Source organism: Pristis pectinata, chromosome 4 (assembly GCF_009764475.1).
Source record: "Pristis pectinata isolate sPriPec2 chromosome 4, sPriPec2.1.pri, whole genome shotgun sequence".
In the NCBI taxonomy this organism is placed as follows: Eukaryota; Metazoa; Chordata; class Chondrichthyes; order Rhinopristiformes; family Pristidae; genus Pristis; species Pristis pectinata.
This window is the reverse complement of record NC_067408.1, coordinates 114911653-114932164: the sequence shown is the minus strand read 5'-3', so window position 1 is coordinate 114932164 and position 20512 is coordinate 114911653. Positions and strand designations below refer to the sequence as shown.

Below are 20512 nucleotides of genomic sequence, written 5' to 3'. Positions count from 1 at the left end.
GCTCAAGGACAGCTTCTATCCCATTGTTATAAGACAATTGACTGATCCCTAGCACAATACGATGGACTCTTGACCACACAATCTACCTCATTATGGCCTTGCACCTTATTGTCTGCCTGCACTGCACTTTCTCTGTCACTGTAACACTTTATTCTGCATCCTGTTATTGTTTTCCTTTGTACTACCTCGATGTACTGATGTAATGAAATGATCTTTATGGATAGCATGCAAAACAAAGTTTTTCACTAGATAAATAAGACAAGATTTCTTTATTATTCACATGTACGTCGAAACACACAGTGAAATGCATCTTTTGTGTGGAGTGTTCTGGGGGCAGCCCGCAAGTGTCGCCACGCTTCTAGCGCCGACATAGCACGTCCACAACTTGGTACATGTGACAGTAATAAACCAATTTACCAATATCTTTGAATAGCAAGTCTATTGGATTTATTAAAAGTTTATTTGGGTTATTTAAATTTAAACATTCTCTTCCCTCTCATTCCCTCACAGAAGGTGGTGGGTACAAAGAACGAGCTCCTCGAGGAGGCTATAGAGGTAGCTACAATTAAAACGTTTAAAAGACATCTGGTACATGGATAGGAAAGGTTTATAGGGGGATATGGGCCAAACACAGGCAAATGGGACAAGCTTAGATGGGCATCTTGGTCAGCATGGACCAGTTGGGCCAAAGGGCCTGTTTCCATGCTGTATTACTCTATCACCCTATGTATTCATAGTAACACCTCTCCAGTTCTTGAAACTTCTTGAAGTCCTACAAGTGAGATCCAAGCTCTCTACTCACTATGGACTTTGGTTGCTCCACCATTGGCAGCTGTACTTGCTGCTGTGAAAGCCCTTAGCTCAATAATTCGTTTGGTAAAACTCTCTGTCTCTCCACCTCTCTCTCCTCTAAAGTCCATCACTTTCGACCAAGCTGCCGTTTGCCTCTCCAGATGCCAATTTTTGATAATATTCCTCTGAAACACACCGGCGCATTTTACTCTGTTGAAAAGTGCCATGAAACTGCAGGGTGTTGTTTCAATTGCACGCAGACTTATGATAAGATGGACTCTTGACTTCACAATCTACCTGAATATGGCTTGCACTTTCTCTGTAACTGTAACACTTTATTCTGAACTCTGTTATTGTTTTACCTTATATTATCTCAATGCACTGTTGCAATGAAATGATCTGTGTGAACGGCATGCAAGACAAGTTTAGTTTTTCACTGTACCTCGGTACATGTGACAACAATAAACCAATTTACCAATTTACTTCGCTGTTATTTGAGGGGCATCACAATCTTGCCTTTCTGGTGGATGAAGGAGAGATAATCATTGCTTTTCTCCGCGATAACAATGGCAACCTCAGAGTGAAGTCCCATCTCCAGTTTTGTTATCTCTTGGATTATCTGTTTATGGATTAATATTTTTCCCTTCATCTTGAGAGATTGGTTCCGTAAATTCAAGTGGCACAGTTAATACCTGCCGTGTGTGTGTGTGTGTGTGTGTGTCTGAATTTTCTGCCTGTATGTGTCTGTGTTTCTGCATGTGTGTGTCTGTCTGTACTTTGTGTATGTATATGTCTCTGGATGCCTATGCTTTCTGTGTATGTGTGGGGGTGTATGTATGTGCGTGTGCCTGTGTGTCTGTGTGTCTGTGTCTGTGTGTCTGTGTGTGTGTGTGCGTGCGCAGTCTGTGCAGCAGAACCTGGTCTCCAATTGTATTGGACATTGCCATTGGACCAAGACTTTGAGTCATCCTTACAGCTGAAGGACTGGTTTAGTACAGTGAAAAGCTTGTCTTACAAACCGATCGTACAGGTCATTCATTACACAGTACAGTTACATTGAGTTAGTACAGAGTGCATTAATGTAGTACAGGTAAGAACAATAACAGTACAGAGTAAAGTGTCACAGCTACAGAGAAAGTGCAGTGCAATAAGGTGCAATAAGACTTCCTAAGAAGGGGAAAGACTGGACAGGAAGCAGGCCCACAGATTTACTGTCAGTGACCTCCCAATCCCTGTTGGAGGTGCACTGTGCTGAAATGAAGCAACAGGAGCAGTAGGTGTCCAGAGAGATTACAGCCAGTTACTGTGGATCACACAAATATCCCTCCTCACTAATTTGGTCAAACCTGTGCTGCAAACATTCAATACACCCTGACAAAAGGCACAGCGCACCACACACACACATAAGTGCACCAAGAAACTCTGATTTTTTCCTTACATAGTTGAATGTTACCAAAAGTCATCGTCGATGGGTTGGTTACATTTGGCAGCTTGGCTGTAAGGAGCTTAACTGACAAGATTTTTCATTGATAGCACCGGTTATGTTTCTCTGGTAGTTTTCATATCCAGCCATCTGATTTTGGATCACACTGGTGAGTCTGGAGAAGTTTACGGTGATATCCTGAGATAGTGAGGTTCTATGATGAAAAAGTGAACAGTGGTTTTATTAATTTCCATTCAGAAACCAAACCCAAATAGTTACAAGTAATTAATGCAACAACTAATATCCGTGGAATCTCTATGTTCTCCCCTGGGCATTCTAGCTTCCTCCCATATCCCAAAGTCATGCTGGTTGCTCGGTTAATATGCAGCTATGTATTGCCCCAAGTGGGTGAACACCCCCTATCCAGGCCATGCCATCTTCTCGCAGCTACCATCGGGCAGGAGGTACAGAAGCCTGAAGTCCCACACCACCAGGTTCAGGAACAACGATTTCCCATTCGGTTCTTGAAGCAACCAGCAAACTAGTCACTACAGTTTTAACAACATTATGACCACTTTGATCACTGTACTTTATTGTAATTGTAATTGCATTCTTTTTCATAAAAATTGTGTCTAATCTATGTTTAATTTATGGTTTTCTTGTGAATGCTGCTTATCTGATGCTATGTGCCTGTGATGCTGCTGTAAGTAGGTTTTTCATTGCTCCTGTGCACACATGTACTTGTGCATGTGGTAATAAACTCAACTTTGACTTCAACTAACCTTTCCTAACCCTAACCTTTCCCTCAATGTCAACAAAACAAAAGAGCTGGTCATTGACTTCAGGAAAGGGGACGGTGAACATGCAACTGTCTACATCAATGGTGCTGAGGTCGTGAGGGTTGAGAGCTTCAAGTTCCTGGGACTGAACATCACCAACAGACTGTCCTGGTCAAATCACGTAGATGCCATGGCCAAGAAAGCTCACCAGCACCTCTATTTCCTCAGGAGGCTAAAGAAATTCGGTTTGTCCCCTTTGACTGTCACCAACTTTTACCAATGCACCATTGAAAGCATCCTATCAGGATGTATCACGGCTTGGTACGGCAACTGCTCTGCCCAGGAGCGCAAGAAACTGCAGAGAGTTGTGGACACAGCCCAGCGCATCACGGACACCAGCCTCCCCTGCTTGGATTCTGTCTTTACCTCTGGTTGTCTTGGTGAAGCAGCCAGCATAATCAAAGACCCCACGCACCTGGGACATCCTCTCTTCTCTCCTCTTCCATTGGGTAGGAGATACAGGAGCCTGAGGGCACGTACCACTAGACTTAAGGAGAGCTTCTACCCCACTGTGATAAGACTATTGAACGGTTCCTTTATACAATGAGAGGGACTATGACCTCACGATCTACCTTGTTGTGACCTTGCACCTTATTGCACTGCACTTTCTCTGCAGCTGTGACACTTTACTCTGTACTGTTACTGTTTTTACCTGTACTACATCAATGCACTTTATACTAACTCAATGTAACTGCACTGTGTAATGAATTGACCTGTATGATCAGTTTGTAAGACAAGCTTTTCACTATATCTCTGTACAAGTGACAATAATAAACCAATAGCAATACCAACTTGGACTGACAGGACAATGAGGTAGTGGTGAGGGGGATGGGGAGTCAACGGAGAAGCTTGAGGAAAAATGGGATTAGTCCAAGTGGATGCTTGGTGGTCAAAGGGCCTGTTTACGAAGGTAGACACAAGAGAAACAGTAGATGCTGGAAATCTGGAGCAACGCACAAAACGTTGCAGGAACTCAGCGGGTCAGGCAGCATCAATGGAGGGAAATGGACGGTCGACTTTTAGGGTCAAGACCCCTCCTCAGGGGGGATCTCCCCAAAGTGTCAACTGTCCATTTCCCTCCATAGATGCTGCCTGACCTGCTGAGTTCCTCCAGCGTTTTGAGTGTTTCCACTCAAGGTAAGCAGTTTCATCTGTAGTATCCCACACGAAAGGCTGGCAGAGATAGTTAGTTGTAATAATATTTAAAAGGTAAGATTAGAATTGAGGACAAATCCTCACTCTCTACTGTCTGAAAGCAGATATTGCAGAGCACATTCATATGAGTAACCCTATGTAAATAGGAAGGACTGGCATTCTTTGCAGAGAGGTCACCAACCAGGAGAATGGTGATGTTAAACTGTTGAAGGATTAAAGGGGATTTGAGAAGAAAATGAGTGGCAGGGGTGTGGAACTCATTGTGTGAGAGGGTGGTGGAGGCAGAAAGCTTCTCCATGTTTGAAGTGTTTGGATGGAGATCTATAACTTGTGAGACGAAGGACCGAGAGCTGGGAAAAGGGATTAACCTCTAGTCCAATTTTAGCCAGAATGATCACGATAGGCTGATAGGCCTCTTTCAATGCCATTGATTTCTACTACTCCATCGTTCATTAAGGTACAAATGTCTCTGTTAATTCGGTTAATTGGCTTGGTGGAAGGAGACAGAGGGTGGGAGTGGAGGGTTGTTATTCAAACTGGAGGCCTGTGACCAGTGGTGTGCCACAGGGATCGGTGCTGGGTCCACTGTTGCTTGTCATCTATATTAACGACTTGGATGACCATGTTGTTAACATGGTCAGTAAGTTTGCAAATGATGCCACAATTGATGGTGTGGTGGTCAGTGAAGAAGGTTACAACAGGATCTAGATGAACTGGGGAAGTGGGACAAGAAATGGCAGATGGAATTTAACACGGATAAGGTGGATTGCCACAGTCTTTTTTCCAGGGTATGGGAGTCTAAATCTAGAAGACATAGCATGAGAGGATAAAGATTTAAAGGGGACCTGAGCAGCAACATTTTCACACAGAGGGTCGTGTGAGGTGTTCACACTTATCCGGATGTATCTTGGCTTAGTACGGCAACTGCTCTGCCCGGGGCTGCAAGAAACTGTAGAGAGTTGTGGACACAGCTCAGTACATCACGGAAACCAGCCTCCCCTCCATGGACTCTTGTCTACACTTCTCGCTGCCTTGGTAAAGAAGCCAACGTAATCAAAGACCCCACCCATCCTGAACATTCTCTCTTCTCTCCCCTCCCATTGGGCAGAAAATACAAAAGTCTGAAAGCACATACCACCAGGCTCAAGGACAGCTTCTATCCTGTTGCTATAAGACTATTGAATGGTTCCCTAGTATAAGATAGACTCTTGACCTCACAATCTACCTCATTATGGCCTTGCACCTTATTGTCTGCCTGTACTGCACTTTCTCTGTAACTGTAACACTTTATTCTGCATTCTGTTATTGTTTTCCCTTGTACTACCTCAATGCACTGTTGTGATGTAATGATCTGTACGGATGGCAGGCAAAACAAAGTTTTTCACTGTACCTCAGTACATCTGACAATAATAAACCAATTTACCAATTGCATTTTGGGAAGTTAAACCAAGCAGGACTTACACAATAAATAGTAGGGACATGGGGAGTGTCGTAGAGGAGAGAGTCCTAGGGGTACAGGTACATTGTTCCCTGAAAGTGGTGACACAGGTAGACAGGGTGGTGAAGAAGGTGTTTGGCACGCTTGCCTTCATTGGTCAGGGCATTGAGTACAGTAGTTGGGATGTCATGTTACAGCTGTACAAGACCTTGGTGTGACCACACCTGGAGTATTGTGCACAGTTCTGGTTGCCCAGCTAAAGGAAGGACGTCATTATGCTTGAAAGGGTGCAGAAAAGATTCAAGGGGAGTTACCGGGACTGGAGGGCTTTGGTTATAAAAGGAGGCTGGATAGGCTGAGACTTTCTTCCCTGGAGCATAGGAGGCTGAGGTTATAGAGGTTTATAAATTCATGAGGGGCACAGATAAGGTGGATAGTCACAGTTTTTTTCCCAGGGTAGGGGAGTCTTAAGCTGAGGTGGGAAAGAGATCAGGGGGACTTGAGGGGCAACCTTTTTCACACAGAGGGCGGTGGGTATGTGGAACAAGCTGCCAGAGGAAGTGGTAGAGCTGGGTACAATTACAACACTTAAAAAACATCTGGACATGGATAGAAAAGGCTCAGAGGGATATGGACCAAATGCAGGCAAATGGGACTAACTCAGGTTGACATCTTGGTTGGCATGGACAAGTTGGGCCGAAGGGTCTGTTTCTGTGCTGTATGACTCTCTGACTCTAATTTGTGCTGCTTCTGGTTTTGCATCACCTTGTCACGTGAGAGAGAGGGATGTGTTTCTTCAGGCAATGAAATGTAAAGAAGGGTCAACACAGGGTGGGAGTGGATGTTTCCCCTGGCAGGAGTTTCTAGAACCAGGGGGGCACAGTCTCAAAATAAGAGGTCATCCATTCCAGACAGAATTGAGAAGAAATTTCTTCACCCAGTGGGTACTAAACCTTTGGAATTCTCCACCCAAGGGTTGTCGAAGATTTTCAAGACAGAGATCAAGAGAATTTTAGAATTCTCTTGACAGCAACACTTGTTGTTGACAAAGAAATGTCCTGAGACTTTGCCATGTTTCATAGTTTGAGACATTCTCGCGATCCCATGGAATCATTTAAGGCAAGATGTGGGCTTCAATCTCTTACCTGGGAGTCTGCATGGAGGTTTGACTTGGATTCACATAGCCAGATTGTGAGTGAATTCTTATGATTTTATTTCCTGGGTATATTTTGTTGTAATAAGGTTGTGAGGGTCTAAAATGAAAGAAGTAATGTAAACTGTTATTTCGAATAAAACACTCTCAGGCTGTGGGTTCCAGAAATCATGTTTTCTAACTGCTTTTCCATCCTTCAACTAATTAATTTTAAATCTCTGTCACTTAGTTATCAACCTTTCTGCTAAAGGAAATGGGTTTTCGCATTTTCACTCTGTCAGGGAAGCTCTTGAAGAGATCCACCTCGATTAAATCTCTCCTCAGGTTGCTTCGTTCTATAGAAACAACCCCAGCCAAGTCGCACTCTCCTCATAACATAACTCTCCAGCTCTGGCAACAACCTGGTGAATCCCCTCCACACCTTCTCCAGTGCTGCCACATCCTTTCTGTCGTGTGATGCTTACACTGTATGCCACAATACCACGGTAGAGTCATAGAGTCACACAGCATGGAAACAGGCCCTTCGGCCCAACTCATCCATGCCCAGCGAGCTAGTCCCATCTGCCCACGTTTGGCCCATAGCCCTCTAAACCTCTCCTATCCATGTACTTATCTAGATGCTTTTAAATGTTGCTGATGTGCCCTCCTCAACCACTATTTCTGGCAGCTCATTCGAAATACGCACCACTCTTGTAATGCTCTAGCTGTGACCTCACTGATATTTTATACTGTTCTGGCATTACCTCACAACTCTTGAATTCACTGGCTTAGCTAATTCCTGCAGGCTGCTGATTCATCTTATATATTATACTTGAACACTTTGCACTGCAATGGACTTTGCCTTTTTCGTTCTAATGCTGTCCTTTGCTCTATAATTTATGTTTAATTTATGCTTTTCTTGTGAATGTTGTGTCTCTAATGCTATGTGCCTGTGATGCTCCTACAAGTAAGTTTTTCATTGCACCTTTGCATACATGTACTTGTGCATATGACAACAAACTGTGCGCCTAACTACAGAGGTCTGTGGAAGGCACTCCGAGCTCCCTCTGTAGCTCTACACTTGGTGCCCTGTCGTGTGTTCCCTTGCATTGTTTGCTCTTCCCAAATTACCTCTGTTTGGACTCTTCATGATCTTAAGTGCCTCTATCAGATCCCCTTTGCAACCTTTTCTGTTCAATGAGAATAAGTGGGGTTTCTCCAGCTAATCCAAATTTAAATGAGTCCCTCAGCCTCAGAACATAAACAGAGAATGCTGCAAACACTCAGCTGGTCAGGCAGCATTCGCAGGAAGAGGAACTGTTATAAATGTAGATTGAAGACCCTTCGTTGGAACCAGGACAACACCTCTATTTCCTCAGGAGGCTAAAGAAATGTAGCATGTTCCCTTTGACCCTCACCAATTTTTATCGATTCACCAAAGAAAGCATCCTATCCAGATACATCACAGCTTTGCACGGCAACTGCTCTGCCCGAGACCGCAAGAAACTGCAGAGAGTTGTGGACGCAGCTCAGCACATCATGGAAACCAGCCTCCCCTCCATGAACATTGTCTACACTTCTCACTGCCTTGGTAAGGCAGCCAGCATAATCAAAGACCCCACCCACCCCGGACATTCTCTCTTCTCCCACTCTCCCATCAGGCAGAAGATGCAAAGGCCTGAAAGCACGTACCACCAGGCTGAAGGACAGCTTCTATCCCGCTGTTATAAAACTATTGAACGGTTCCCTAGTATGATAAGATGGACTCTTGACCTCACAATCTACCTCGTTATGACCTTGCACCTTATTGTGGGCTTGCACTGCACTTTCTCTGTAACTGTAACACTTTATTCTGCATTCTGTTATTGTTTTCCCTTGTACTACCTCAATGTTCTGATGGGATGAAACAATCTGTATGGATGGCATGCAAAACAAAGCTCTTCACTGTACATCAGTATATCTGACAAAAATAAACCAATTTACCAATTTACCAATGTAAATTTTTGCTTTTAGCCGGAATGGTCACGATAGTCTAAATGGCCTCCTTTTACACCATTAATTTCTACAATTCTATCTCTCACAGGGATACAAATGCCTCTGTTAATTCATGCTGCCTCTGGATTTGTGTCACCTTGTCATGTGAAAGGGAGGGAGGGGTTTCTTCAGTCAATGAAACACACAAAGTTCTGGAGGGTCATCCCAGGGTGGGAGCGGATGTTTCCCCTGGCTGAGGTGTCTAGAACCAGGGGGCACAGTCTCAAATAAGAGGTCATCCATTCCAGCCAGAATTAAGAAGAAATGTCTTCACCCAGTGAGTACTGAACCTTTGGAATTCTCCACCCAAGGGTTGTGGAGGGTTTTCAAGACAGAGATCAAGAGAATTGTAGAATTCTCTTGCCAGCAACACTTGTTTTTGACTGTGAAATATCTTGAGATTTTGCCAGCTTTCATAGTTTCAGACATTCTCAACATCCTATGGAATCATTTAAGGCAAGATGTGCGCTTCAATCTTGTACCTGGCAGTCTGATTGATTTGATATCGATTCACGTAGCCAGAGTTATTGGAACTGTTACACGCAGTGCCTCCTGAGACTAGTGCGTCATCAGCAAGTTTTGAGCACCTAAAATGATAGAAATGATGTAAACGGTTATTTAGAATAAAACTCTTTCAGGCATTGCGTTCTCGAAATCATGCTATCTAACTGCCCTTTCAACCTTCAACTAATGAATTGTAAATTTTACACAGAGTGGTGGGTGTGTGGAACGCACTGCCAGCAAAGGTTGTGGGGGCAGATACCTTAGGGACATTTAAGAGACTCTTGGACAGATATATGAATGATAGAGAAATGGAGGGTTATGTGGGAGGGAAGTGTTAGATCTTAGAGCAGGATAAAATGTCGGCACAACATTGTGGGCCGAAGGGCCTGTATTGTGCTGTAATGTTCTATGTTCTATGTTAAATCTTCATCCTCTAGTTTTCAACATAAAGGAAATGGGTTTTAACATTTTCACGTTGTCAGGGAAGCTCTTAATGTTATCCACCTCGATTAAATCTCTTCTAAGATTCTTTCATTCAATGGAATCTACCCCGGCTAGGTCACACTCTCCTTATAACATAACTCTCCAGCCCCCGCAACAACCTTGTGAACCCCCTCCACACCTTCTCCAGTGATGCCACATCCTTACTGTAGTGTGATGACCACAAAGTACAGCACAGTACGATGGTACATAGTGCTCGAGTTGTGACCTCACTAATGTTCTAAAATAACCTTCCTGCTCTTGTATTCACTGTCTCAGGTAATAGAGTGAATATCCTGTAAGGCTTCTGAGCAACATTATCTATGAGGGCTCATCCCACCAGAGATTTATGGAGGAGCCCTCTGTTGCTCTACACTCAGTGCCCTACCACTCATCATGTATTCCCTTCCAGCGCTTGCACTTTCCAAGTTACCTCTCATCTCTCCATGTGACTTCCATCTACTCCTCTGTCCCCATCTAACCAATCCATTGGGATAGGTCTCAAGATCTAGAGTATCCATTGCTGCATCTTTGCCTGGTGGCAGAGCTAACATGGTGGAAGGGGAGTGAGGTCCTCCCCATCATCCTGGCCAATATTCACCTCCACATAAACACAATAGATGAGCTGCCTATGGTCAGCTTGCTCATTGTGGGAGCTTGCAATGCAAAAATTTTGTTTCTTATATTAGTCAGTGACTACACTTGGAAGAGTGCCATTAGTTTTAAAATTATTTTGGACATCCGAAGGTCAGGAAAGGTGCTGAAGAAACGCATGACTTTCCTTTTTCTTTTTAACATGAGATGTAAGCAACTGATACCCAGGAGGGAATTTGAAAACATTTACGCTATGATTGAGTGCCAGTCCACTGCTCAATAGTAGGAAGAGTTCTCAAGGTGACAGGAGAGAGGTGGCGATGCCCAAATAAGGAGTAGGTCTCATGTCTCGTTAAGTCTAGAAGAGAGAATCTAAGCAGTGTGTTGGGCCCTCACTGTGTGTTTCCATCTCGGAGGTTAGCACCAGTCTCCTTCCATGAACTCCGCTCCAATATAATGAAGAGCCTTCAGTGGAACAACATCCGGCACATCTGAGACTCACCTTGAAAGAAGCTGCTTCACATCCTGTTAAATAGAAGTGAAGAAATCAATGAGCACACGTTCAAATAAAGCAAGAGTGAATTTGATTCAGAGAGCAGGGAAATAGGACTGACTACTTCAACCATTTGGTTCTTGAACCACACGATGATGCTGGAGGAACTCAGCAGGCCAGGCAGCTAAAAGCAGATGGTCAACGTTTCAGGTCAGGACCCTTCTTCAGGACTCGAAGTCCTGAAGAAAGCTCCTGACCTGAAACGTTGACCACCTGCTTTTCTCCACGGACGCTGCCTGCCCTGCTGAGTTCCTCCAGCATCATCGTGCTTTTCATCTAGATTGCAGCATCTGCAGTCCTTTGTTTCTCTGGTTCTTGAACCATCCGGCAAAACCTTAATCACCACTATGACTTAGCAACACTATGACCACTATGCATTAACATGGACTTTTTTTGTTCTAATTGTGTTATCTCTCTTGTAAAAATTCTGTATAATTTATGTTTAATTTATATTTTTCTTGTGAGTACTGCTTACATGATGCTCTGTGCCTATGATGCTGCTGCAAGTAAGTTTTTCATTGCACCTGTGCACACATGGACTTGACAATAAACTCGGCTTTGACACTAATCCCATTTTATTCTCTCTACCTTCTCATCAACTACTTCTCACCCACACACGAGAGGCAATTTACAGTGGCCATTTAACCTACCAACCCGGGATGTGGGAGGAAACACCGGCACCCAGAGGAGATGTACGTGGTCACAGGGAGGAGGTGCAAACTCCACACAGACAACACCCGAGGTCCAGATTGAACCCGGTCTCCGGTGTTGTGAGGCTGCGACTGTACCAGCTGTGCCTAACGAAAACATAATACAGATGTCTCCCAGGGGAGCCTCAATTACTCTTCACAATAGTCTCGATGAGGTGTGAGACCACAGCAACACTGTTCTATTGATGCAACACCTTTAAAACAGATAAAGATGAACTCTTAGCCTCATTGTGGCCTTGCACCTCACTGTCTGCCTGCACTGCACTTTCTCTGTACCTGTAACACTCTATTCTGCATTATGTTGTTGTTTTTTTCTTTGTCCTGCCTCAATGTACTTGTTTGTGGAATGATCTGTATGGACAGCATGCAAAACAGGAGTTTTACACTGTATCTCAGTACATGTGACAATAATAAACCAATGCCCAAAACCCTTCTGGGGCACATCACAGGAGTCATGGAATCATAGAACCACACAGCACAGAAAAGGGCCCTTCAGTCCACTTCATCCATGCTGGCCATGATGTCTATCTACTCTAATCCCATTTGCATACATTAGACCCGTATCCCTCTCTGCCCTTCCTGCCCAAGTACCTGTGCAAATGCCTTTTAAATGCTGTACCTGCCTCCACCACCTCCTCTGGCAGCTCATTCCAGAAATTCACCACCATCTCTGTGAAACACTTACTCCTCAGATCTCCTTTAAATCTCTCCGGTCTCACCTTAAACCTGTACCCCCTAGTTCTGATAACCCTACCAGGGGTAAAAGATCCTCACTGTCCCCGCATCTCTGCATCTTATAATTTTATATCTCTCTATCAGTTCACCATCAGGAGGCATCCATCACTAAGGACCCTCACCACCCGGGACATGCTCTCTTCTCGTTACTACCATCGGGGAGGAGGTACAGGAGCCTGAAGACCCACACTCAATGTTTTAGGAACAGCTTCTTCCCCTCCGCCATCAGATTTCTGAACGGCCCAGGAACCCATGAACACCACCTCGTTATTCCTGTTTTGCACTGTTTATTTAATTTGTAACTTATTGTAATTTTTATATCTTTGCACTGTACTGCTGCTGCAAAACAACACATTTCATGACATGCGTCAGTGATTAAAGATTAAGATCTTTATTAGTCACATGTACATCAAAACACACAGTGAAATGCATCCTTGCGTAGAGTGTTCTGGGGGCAGCCCACAAGTGTCGCCACGCTTCCGGCACCAACATAGCATGCCCACAACTTCCTAACCCGTACATCTTTGGAATGTGGGAGGAAACGGGAGCACCCGGAGGAAACTCATGCAGACACAGGGAGAACGTAACCTGATTCTGATTCTGACCCCTCAGCCTCCTGTTCTCCAGGGAGAATGGGCCCAATCTATCCAATCTCTCCCCATAACTACAATCCAGGCAACATCTGGGGGAATCTCTTCTGCACTCTCTCTATTGCTGCTACATCCTTTCCATAGTGTGGTGACCAGAACGGTAGACAATTTTCTAAACAATGTCGTCTAAGCAATCTTTGTATAGTTGCTACCTCTCACAGACTCCAGCCCACCAACCATTACATTCTGCATAGACACAGAAATGTTGGGAGTGGCTGTGTGGGAGAATCAAAATGAACCATAATGTGTACCTGAACGAAGGAGAAAGGATCCTTGTGCTCTTGATTCTGGGCTTCCTTGTCCATTATTTGAATTTTTTCAATCTTTTCCCCCATTGAATCAGAGAAGCTCATGATCTTGGAGAGCACTCGATTCTCCTCCTCATCGATCAGCTTTAGTGCCGACTTTTCATCTTCTTCCAACTGCTTCCTCCAATTGGAGAACTCATTTGACAGTCTTTCCTTCAGCTCCTCACTGTGTTTCTGAAAATCCAACCACAGCAAGAACAAGAACTTTTATTTAAATCTTTCCCACGGTGATAAGAATATTGAACGGTTCTCTTATAAGATAAGAAGGACTCTTGACCTCACAATCAATCTTGTTATGACCTTGCATCTTATTGTCTACCAGCACTGCACTTCCTTTGTAGTTGTGACACTTCACTCTGCATTCTGTTGTGGTTTCTACCCTGTACTACCTCAATGAACTCTGTACTACCTCAATGCACTGTGTAATGAATTGACCTGTACAATCGGTATGCAAGACATGTTTTTCACTGTACCTCGGTACAAGTGACAATAATAAACCAATACCAATAGCCATCTTACCTAAAACATTCGACGTTAGGCTGCCCTATCCTTAGAAAAAAGGCTGTGACTATCTACCCTATCTCTGTCCATCATGATTATATAAACCTCGATAAGGTCCCCCCTCAGCCTCCTTCGCTCCAAAGAAAACAGTCCCAGCCAATCAAGAGACTGCAGATGCTGGAATCTGAAGCAACAAACAAACTGCTGGAGGAACTCAGCGGGTTCAGCAGCATCGGTGGGTGGAAAGGAACTGTCGATGTTTCGGTTTGAAAACTTGATTCAGGGTTTCGACAGCTGTAACATGACGTCCCAACTCTTGTACTCAATGCCCTGACTAATGAATGCAAACAGGGCATATGTCACCCTGTCTAACTTTGTGACCATTTTCAGGGAACTACGTACTTGTACCTCTAGGTCTCCATGTTCCACAACACTACCCAGTGCACTGCCATTCACTGTGTAGGTCCTGCTGTGGTTTAACTTCCCAAAATGTATCTCCTTGCACTTGTCTGAGTTAAATTTCATCTGCCATTCCTTTCAGAATGGAGGACTTCAGAAGAATGCAGGATCAGAATGGAGGATTGCAGGAGCAGAAGTAGCGAAACTTTTGGAGACCGACCATTGCAGAAGTGGAGGACCTCACATCGGAAATGTGGAGATTATGTCAGGATCAAGAGGAACACCTGGCCAGCGTGAATTCCTTATCCTGGGTATTACTTTTTCTATTCTTTGAATATTCAGGGAGGGTCAGAGAACCCTAGTGGGTGTGTGCACAGATATTTAGTTTTGTTTGACTTGCATGTTTGTTTCTAACTGAACCATTTGCACTGTGCTTTGTCTATAGCTGTGACACTTTACTCTGTACTGTTATTGTTTTTACCTGTACTACATCAATGCACTGTGTACTAACCCAATGTAACTGCACTGTGTAATGAATTGACTTGTACAATCGGTTTGTAACACAAGCTTTTCACTGTACCTCAGTACAAGTGACAATAATAAACCAATACCAATACCAATACCGACAAAGGTAATTGTAACTCAATACAGATTCTCTCTGTGCCTAACCAATCACTGTTGTCGAGGGTGAAAACAGACACCACCAGTGCAACAGAGCCCGACCACGTCCACCAGAATTCAGAGGTTCAGGTCCCCAGGGCCAAATCAGGAGACATTGTTAGTCGTAGCCAAGATGTGATAACTACGGCAGTAAACGGGCCTACAATTACTTACAGCGGTCAGAACATGACATTTCTACACCAGAGAAGGGCAGCACAATGGCGTAGCAAGTAGAGCTGCTGCCTCACGGCACCAGAGACCCGGGTTCGATCCTGACTGTGGGTGCTGTCTGTGTGGAGTTTGCACGTTATCCCTGTGACTGCGTGGGTTTCCTCCAGGGGCTCCAGATTCCTCCCACTTCCCAAAAACATGCAGGTTGATAGGTTCATTGGCTGCTGTAAATTGCCCCTTAGTGTGTTAGCTGAGTGGCAGAATCGAGGGGGATTTGGTGGGAATGTGGGGAGAATAGAAAATTGGGGGGAATATGGGGAGAATGTGGATTAATGTGGGACATTGGTTTATTATTCTCACCTGTACCAAATACAGTGAAAAGCTTTTGGTTGCATGCCATCCAGACAATCATTCCATGCATACTTACACTGAGGTAGTGAACAGAAATCAGAATGCAGAATGTAGTGTTACAGCCACAGAGAAAGTGCAGTGCAGGCAGGGCAAATGGGGAGCTGATGGTGTAGGTGAGAGGAGCAGGTAGTGTAAGTAGGGAGCTGATTAGATGAGATTACATATCTTTATTAGTCACATGTACATCGAATCACACAGTGAAATGCATTTTTTGCGTAGAGTGTTCTGGGGGCAGCCCGCAAGTGTCACCACGCTTCTGGCACCAACATAGCATGCCTACAACTTCCTAACCTGTACGTCTTTGGAATGTGGGAGGAAACCGGAGCACCCGGAGGAAATCCATGCAGACACGGGGAGAACGTACAAACTCCTTACAGAAAGTGGTCGGATTTGAACCCGGGTCGCTGGTGCTGTAAAGCGTTACTCTAACCGTTACACTACCATGCCTACTGTGGTCACTACTATGGTCAGCACAGGCTCAGTGGGGCTGATGGACCTGTTTCAGCGCTGGATCTCTTCATGAATCTATGAATAAAAAAGCATGTGAAGAGAAGCCCAACAAGAGGTAAGTCATTCATCCATCTCCTTGGAACCTTCTCCATAGGCACACGATTCCTTCTGACGTATAGATGCTGCAGGTCTCTCCAGGGATATCGTTTACCTGAATAACCACACCGTCTTTCCCACAGGTCTCTGGCCAAGTCAGGCTCAGTGATGCCCTGTAAGGTCACAGCTCTGTATGTGGTGGTGAGCTGCTCCCTGGGGATCATGGTACAACATGGAACTGATTGGGAGCAGCTGACATCAGCTCTGTTTCAAGGGGATATTCCCAGCTCTGAGGCAAACCCTCCCTAAATCCAGTTGCGTGCAATGTTCCTTACCTTAATTTCACTTTCATAATCCTTCAGCTTCTGACGTTCACTCGTCCGATTGTTCTGAATTGTTTGAAGCTTCCCCACCTCTGCCTTCAGTTCCCGCTAGAACAACAACTGAAATACTTCAGGAAGTGCTTTGCCAAAAGAATTCAGACAAAAATAAAGGTCTCCACTAGAACTTGCCTCGGACAGGAAGTGGTTGGGAGAATCTTGAGCAAAGGAACACAGTTACAAGGTTAGGGGGCAGCAATTTCAAACTGAGGAGCGTAGGGTGTTGAATCCCTGGAATTCTCCACCCGAGATGGTTGTGGAGGCAGGATCATTGGGAGCAGTAGATTATTTTTTTGACTTGGGAATTAAGGGTTCTGGGGAACTGGCACAGAAGAGGAGATGAGGCCTGGGGCAGATCAACTATGATCATATTGAATGGCAGGGCAGGCTTGAGGGGCCGAGTGGCCTACTCCTGCTCCTTACGTTCTACATAGAACAGCACAGCACAGGGACAGGCTCTTTGGCCCACAATGTCTATGTCGAACACCATGCAGTATTAAACTAAGTTTCTTCTGCCTGTGCATGGTCCATATCTATCAATTCCCTGCATATTTGTGTATTTAACAGCTCTTAAACATCACAATCTTATCTGCTTCCACCACTCCCCCCCAGCAGCGTGTTCCAGACAGCTACCACTCCATGTAAAAAAAACTTGTCCTGCACATCTCTTTTAAACTTTCCCCTTCTCACTTTAAAAGCATGTCCTCTAGTACTTGACATTTCTATCCTGGTCAAAGGACTCTGACTGTCTACTCTATCTATGCCTCTCATAATTTTATAAGCTTCTATCAGGTCTCCCCTCAGCCTCCGATGCTCCAGAGAAAACAACCCAACTTTGTCCAACCTCTCCTTGTAGCTCATACCCTCTAATCCAGGCAGCATCCTGGTAAACCTCTTCTGCACCTTTTCCAAAGCCTCCACATCCTTCCTGTAATGGGGCGACCAGAATTGCCCAGGATATGCTAAGCGTAGCCCAACCAAAGTTTTCTGTAGCTGCACCATGACTTCCTGACTGTTCTACTCAGTACCCCAACCAATGAAGGCAAGCATGCCATCCGCCTTCTTTACCACCCTACTTACTGGCGTGGCCACTAATGACTTATTGAACAATGTGAGTCAGTGTTGCTTTTCACTATTTAAATCATTATATCCATTTATACATTGACTTTAACCTTGCAAAAATATTCCAATGTATTTCATACAAGTGCACACAAAGGAATATTTGGGAATGTGGCACATGTGGAGAACTTTGAGCATAAAAACATAAGAAATGGGAACAAGACTTGGCCAATCTGCTCCTTGAGTTTTCTGTTCAATGAGATCATGACCGATTCAGTTTGGCCTTAACACTACTTTCCTGCTCTCTCACACACCCCTTGAGTCCTTTGTAGTTCAAACATCTGGGCAGATGAGTTTGGCATATTGGGTGTGGTCTGATCTGAAACTTTTAGATGCACTTCCAAAACATGGAGAGAGAGGAAAACTTCTTGAAGCACTTCCAAAGCCCTGTCTGTTGTTTTCATTTATACAATAAATCCTGTGAGCAACTCACCTGGTCGATGATAGATTCCCAGGTTGCCAATACACCCCTTTGTCCAATTTTCCCACCTTTACGGTGATGCCACTGCACTCAGTGTCTCTGTGTTCAATCCTCCAGTCACCTCTGTCTCTCTGACAAGCGTTATCTTGTTTCAATTGACACCACTTTTTCAATGTGCTGAAAGTTTCATTGAGGAAGTGCAACACCCTCACTAACTCCTGAGAACCTCTGGCCCATGACCGCTCAAGGTGGAGAAGTGCATTCTGCCTGGGGATAGTATTGAGAGCCTTGAGTCATGCATTGGGAGCACTCAGAAGGTCTGTACAGGCAATGGACGAAGTGGACCTCCTCACAAACTCCCTATCTATCTGTCTTGTTAGTCAACTCCTGCCCTGTCTGTGGAAAGGAGGGTGTTCCAAGAGTGGCCTCACCAGCTCACAACACCAGAGTGGAAAGGAGTCATCCTCCATCCCGAGGATATGCCCGAGGAGAATAAGAAGTTTGACTGAATGCTCGGGAAAGGTCTAAACAAGGACACAAACAATTGTCAAACCTAGCCAGAGAGAGAGAGAGAGGGGGGGGGGGGGGGGGGGGGGGGGGGGGGGGGGGGGGGGGGGGGGGGGGGGGGGGGGGGGGGGGGGGGGGGGGGGGGGGGGGGGGGGGGGGGGGGGGGGGGGGGGGGGGGGGGGGGGGGGGGGGGGGGGGGGGGGGGGGGGGGGGGGGGGGGGGGGGGGGGGGGGGGGGGGGGGGGGGGGGGGGGGAGAGAGAGAGAGAGAGAGGGGAGAGAGAGAGAGAGAGAGAGGGGAGAGAGAGAGAGAGAGAGAGAGAGAGAGAGAGAGAGAGAGAGAGAGAGAGAGAGAGAGAGAGATAGATATATATATATATATATATATATATATATATATATGCTCAGGAGGAACCAGAAGCAGAGGAGGAGGGTGGAGGGTGGGTAGCCTGGAGTGAGTGAGGTGAGTGAGCACAGGGGTGAACAGTGACAGGCTGCTGGAGGAAAGGAGTAACATATTATAATATCTCTTACGTGGTTTACTCTTCCCTTCATGTCAGCCAAGCCATCGGACTTTACAAATCATTAGAGAATGGAGAGGAGGAGGATGAGAGGTGACCTGATAGAGGTGTACAAGATGATAAGAGGCATAGATCGAGTGGACAGTCAGAGACTTTTTCCCAGGGCGGCAATAGCTAACACGAGGGGGCATAATTTTAAGGTGATTGGAGGAAGGTATAAGGGTGATGTCAGGGGTAAGTTTTTTTACACAGAGAGTGGTGGGTGTGTGGAACGCACTGCTGACAGAGGCTGTGGGGGCAGATACATTAGGGACATTTAAGACACTTAAGATAGACACATGAATGATAGAGAAATGGGGGGCTATGTGGGAGTGAAGGGTTAGATAGATCTTAGAGCAGGATAAAATGTTGGCACAACATTGTGGGCCGAAGGGCCTGTACTGTGCTGTAGTGTTCTAGGCCCTATGTTCTATGTTTAAAAGTTCCTTGGGATTAGAATGGTCAACTAATTACTGGAGTTTCCAGCTTGTCAGAAACCCCACTCACCTTTAACTTGTCCCGTGCCTCCTCCAGACTCACCAGAGTGTGGGACTTGTGACTCCCTATGATGGTACAGGACACACACACACATTCCTTGTCCTGCTCACAGTAGAACTCAAGGACCTTCTTATGACTTGGGCACTGCCTTCTTGTGAGGTCAGCAATGGGCTCGATCAGACTGTGCTCTTTGTAAATCTGCTTGGTCAAGTGCGGTTGCAAGTGGAGGGAACAGAAGGAGGTTTCGCATTTGAGGCAGGTCTTCACAGCTGGGGTTGGGGTGTCGATGCAGTACTCACACATCACGGGGACCGACTGGGCACCTGTGGCAGTAACAGCAGCCGTGGCAGCCTGGCTCTGGATGTATTTCTCCACGATGTTCTGCAGTGTGTGGTTTTTCACCAGGCAGGGTCTGGGCTTGAACATTCTGCGACACTGAGGACAGCTGACTCTGTTCGGAGTTCCTGGATGGTTCCAGACATCACTGATACATCTGGCACAGAAACTATGCTGGCAGGGTAATGCCACAGGGTCCTGGAACAACCCCAGACACACACTGCAGGTCAGCTCTTCAGCCAACACCCCAGTCTCCATTCCGTCTGCATGGAGAGAGGAACAACCTTGCCCAGGTGTGCAGAGGCCGACCAGGAAGAACAGGAATTGCAGGAAGTGATTCCACTTAGTTTCAATTTCACAATTTGTCTGAAATTTAACCCCTCGAGTTCTGTAGTAACACAGCCATGTTACATATTAACATGCAGAAAGGTGGAGGTCAGTTTTGTAACTTAGAAAGTTTATTTATTCTCTCCAAGCCTGCTGAGTGTCATAGAGTTGTACAGCACGGATACAGGCCCATCTCCCTGGCCCTACACTCATCTCTGGAGCATCTGGACAGTAAAGACACCTTTGTTAGACTATTGTTTATTGACTATAGCTCTGCCTTCAATACCATAATTCCAAGCAAACTCATCACCAAACTCCAAGACCTGGGACT

At 45.4% G+C, this 20512-nt stretch overlaps 1 protein-coding gene across 2 annotated transcripts; it reads right to left on the bottom strand.

The window, feature by feature from the left end:
• Positions 1–250: 250 nt before the first annotated feature.
• Positions 251–20157, bottom strand: LOC127570040 (E3 ubiquitin/ISG15 ligase TRIM25-like). 2 transcript variants are annotated; one of them, XM_052015261.1, is made up of 7 exons: positions 19528–20157; positions 16371–16466; positions 13291–13521; positions 10894–10916; positions 9296–9400; positions 6793–6900; positions 251–2429 (listed from the first exon to the last, which is right to left on the bottom strand). In XM_052015261.1, the coding sequence occupies exons 1-7, from the start codon at positions 20110–20112 to the stop codon at positions 2270–2272; spliced, it is 1308 nt and encodes a 435-aa protein (XP_051871221.1). In that variant the 5' UTR covers positions 20113–20157; the 3' UTR covers positions 251–2269. The 2 variants fall into 2 exon arrangements, with proteins under 2 accessions (XP_051871221.1, XP_051871222.1); XM_052015262.1 differs by lacking the exon at positions 6793–6900.
• Positions 20158–20512: the final 355 nt, after the last annotated feature.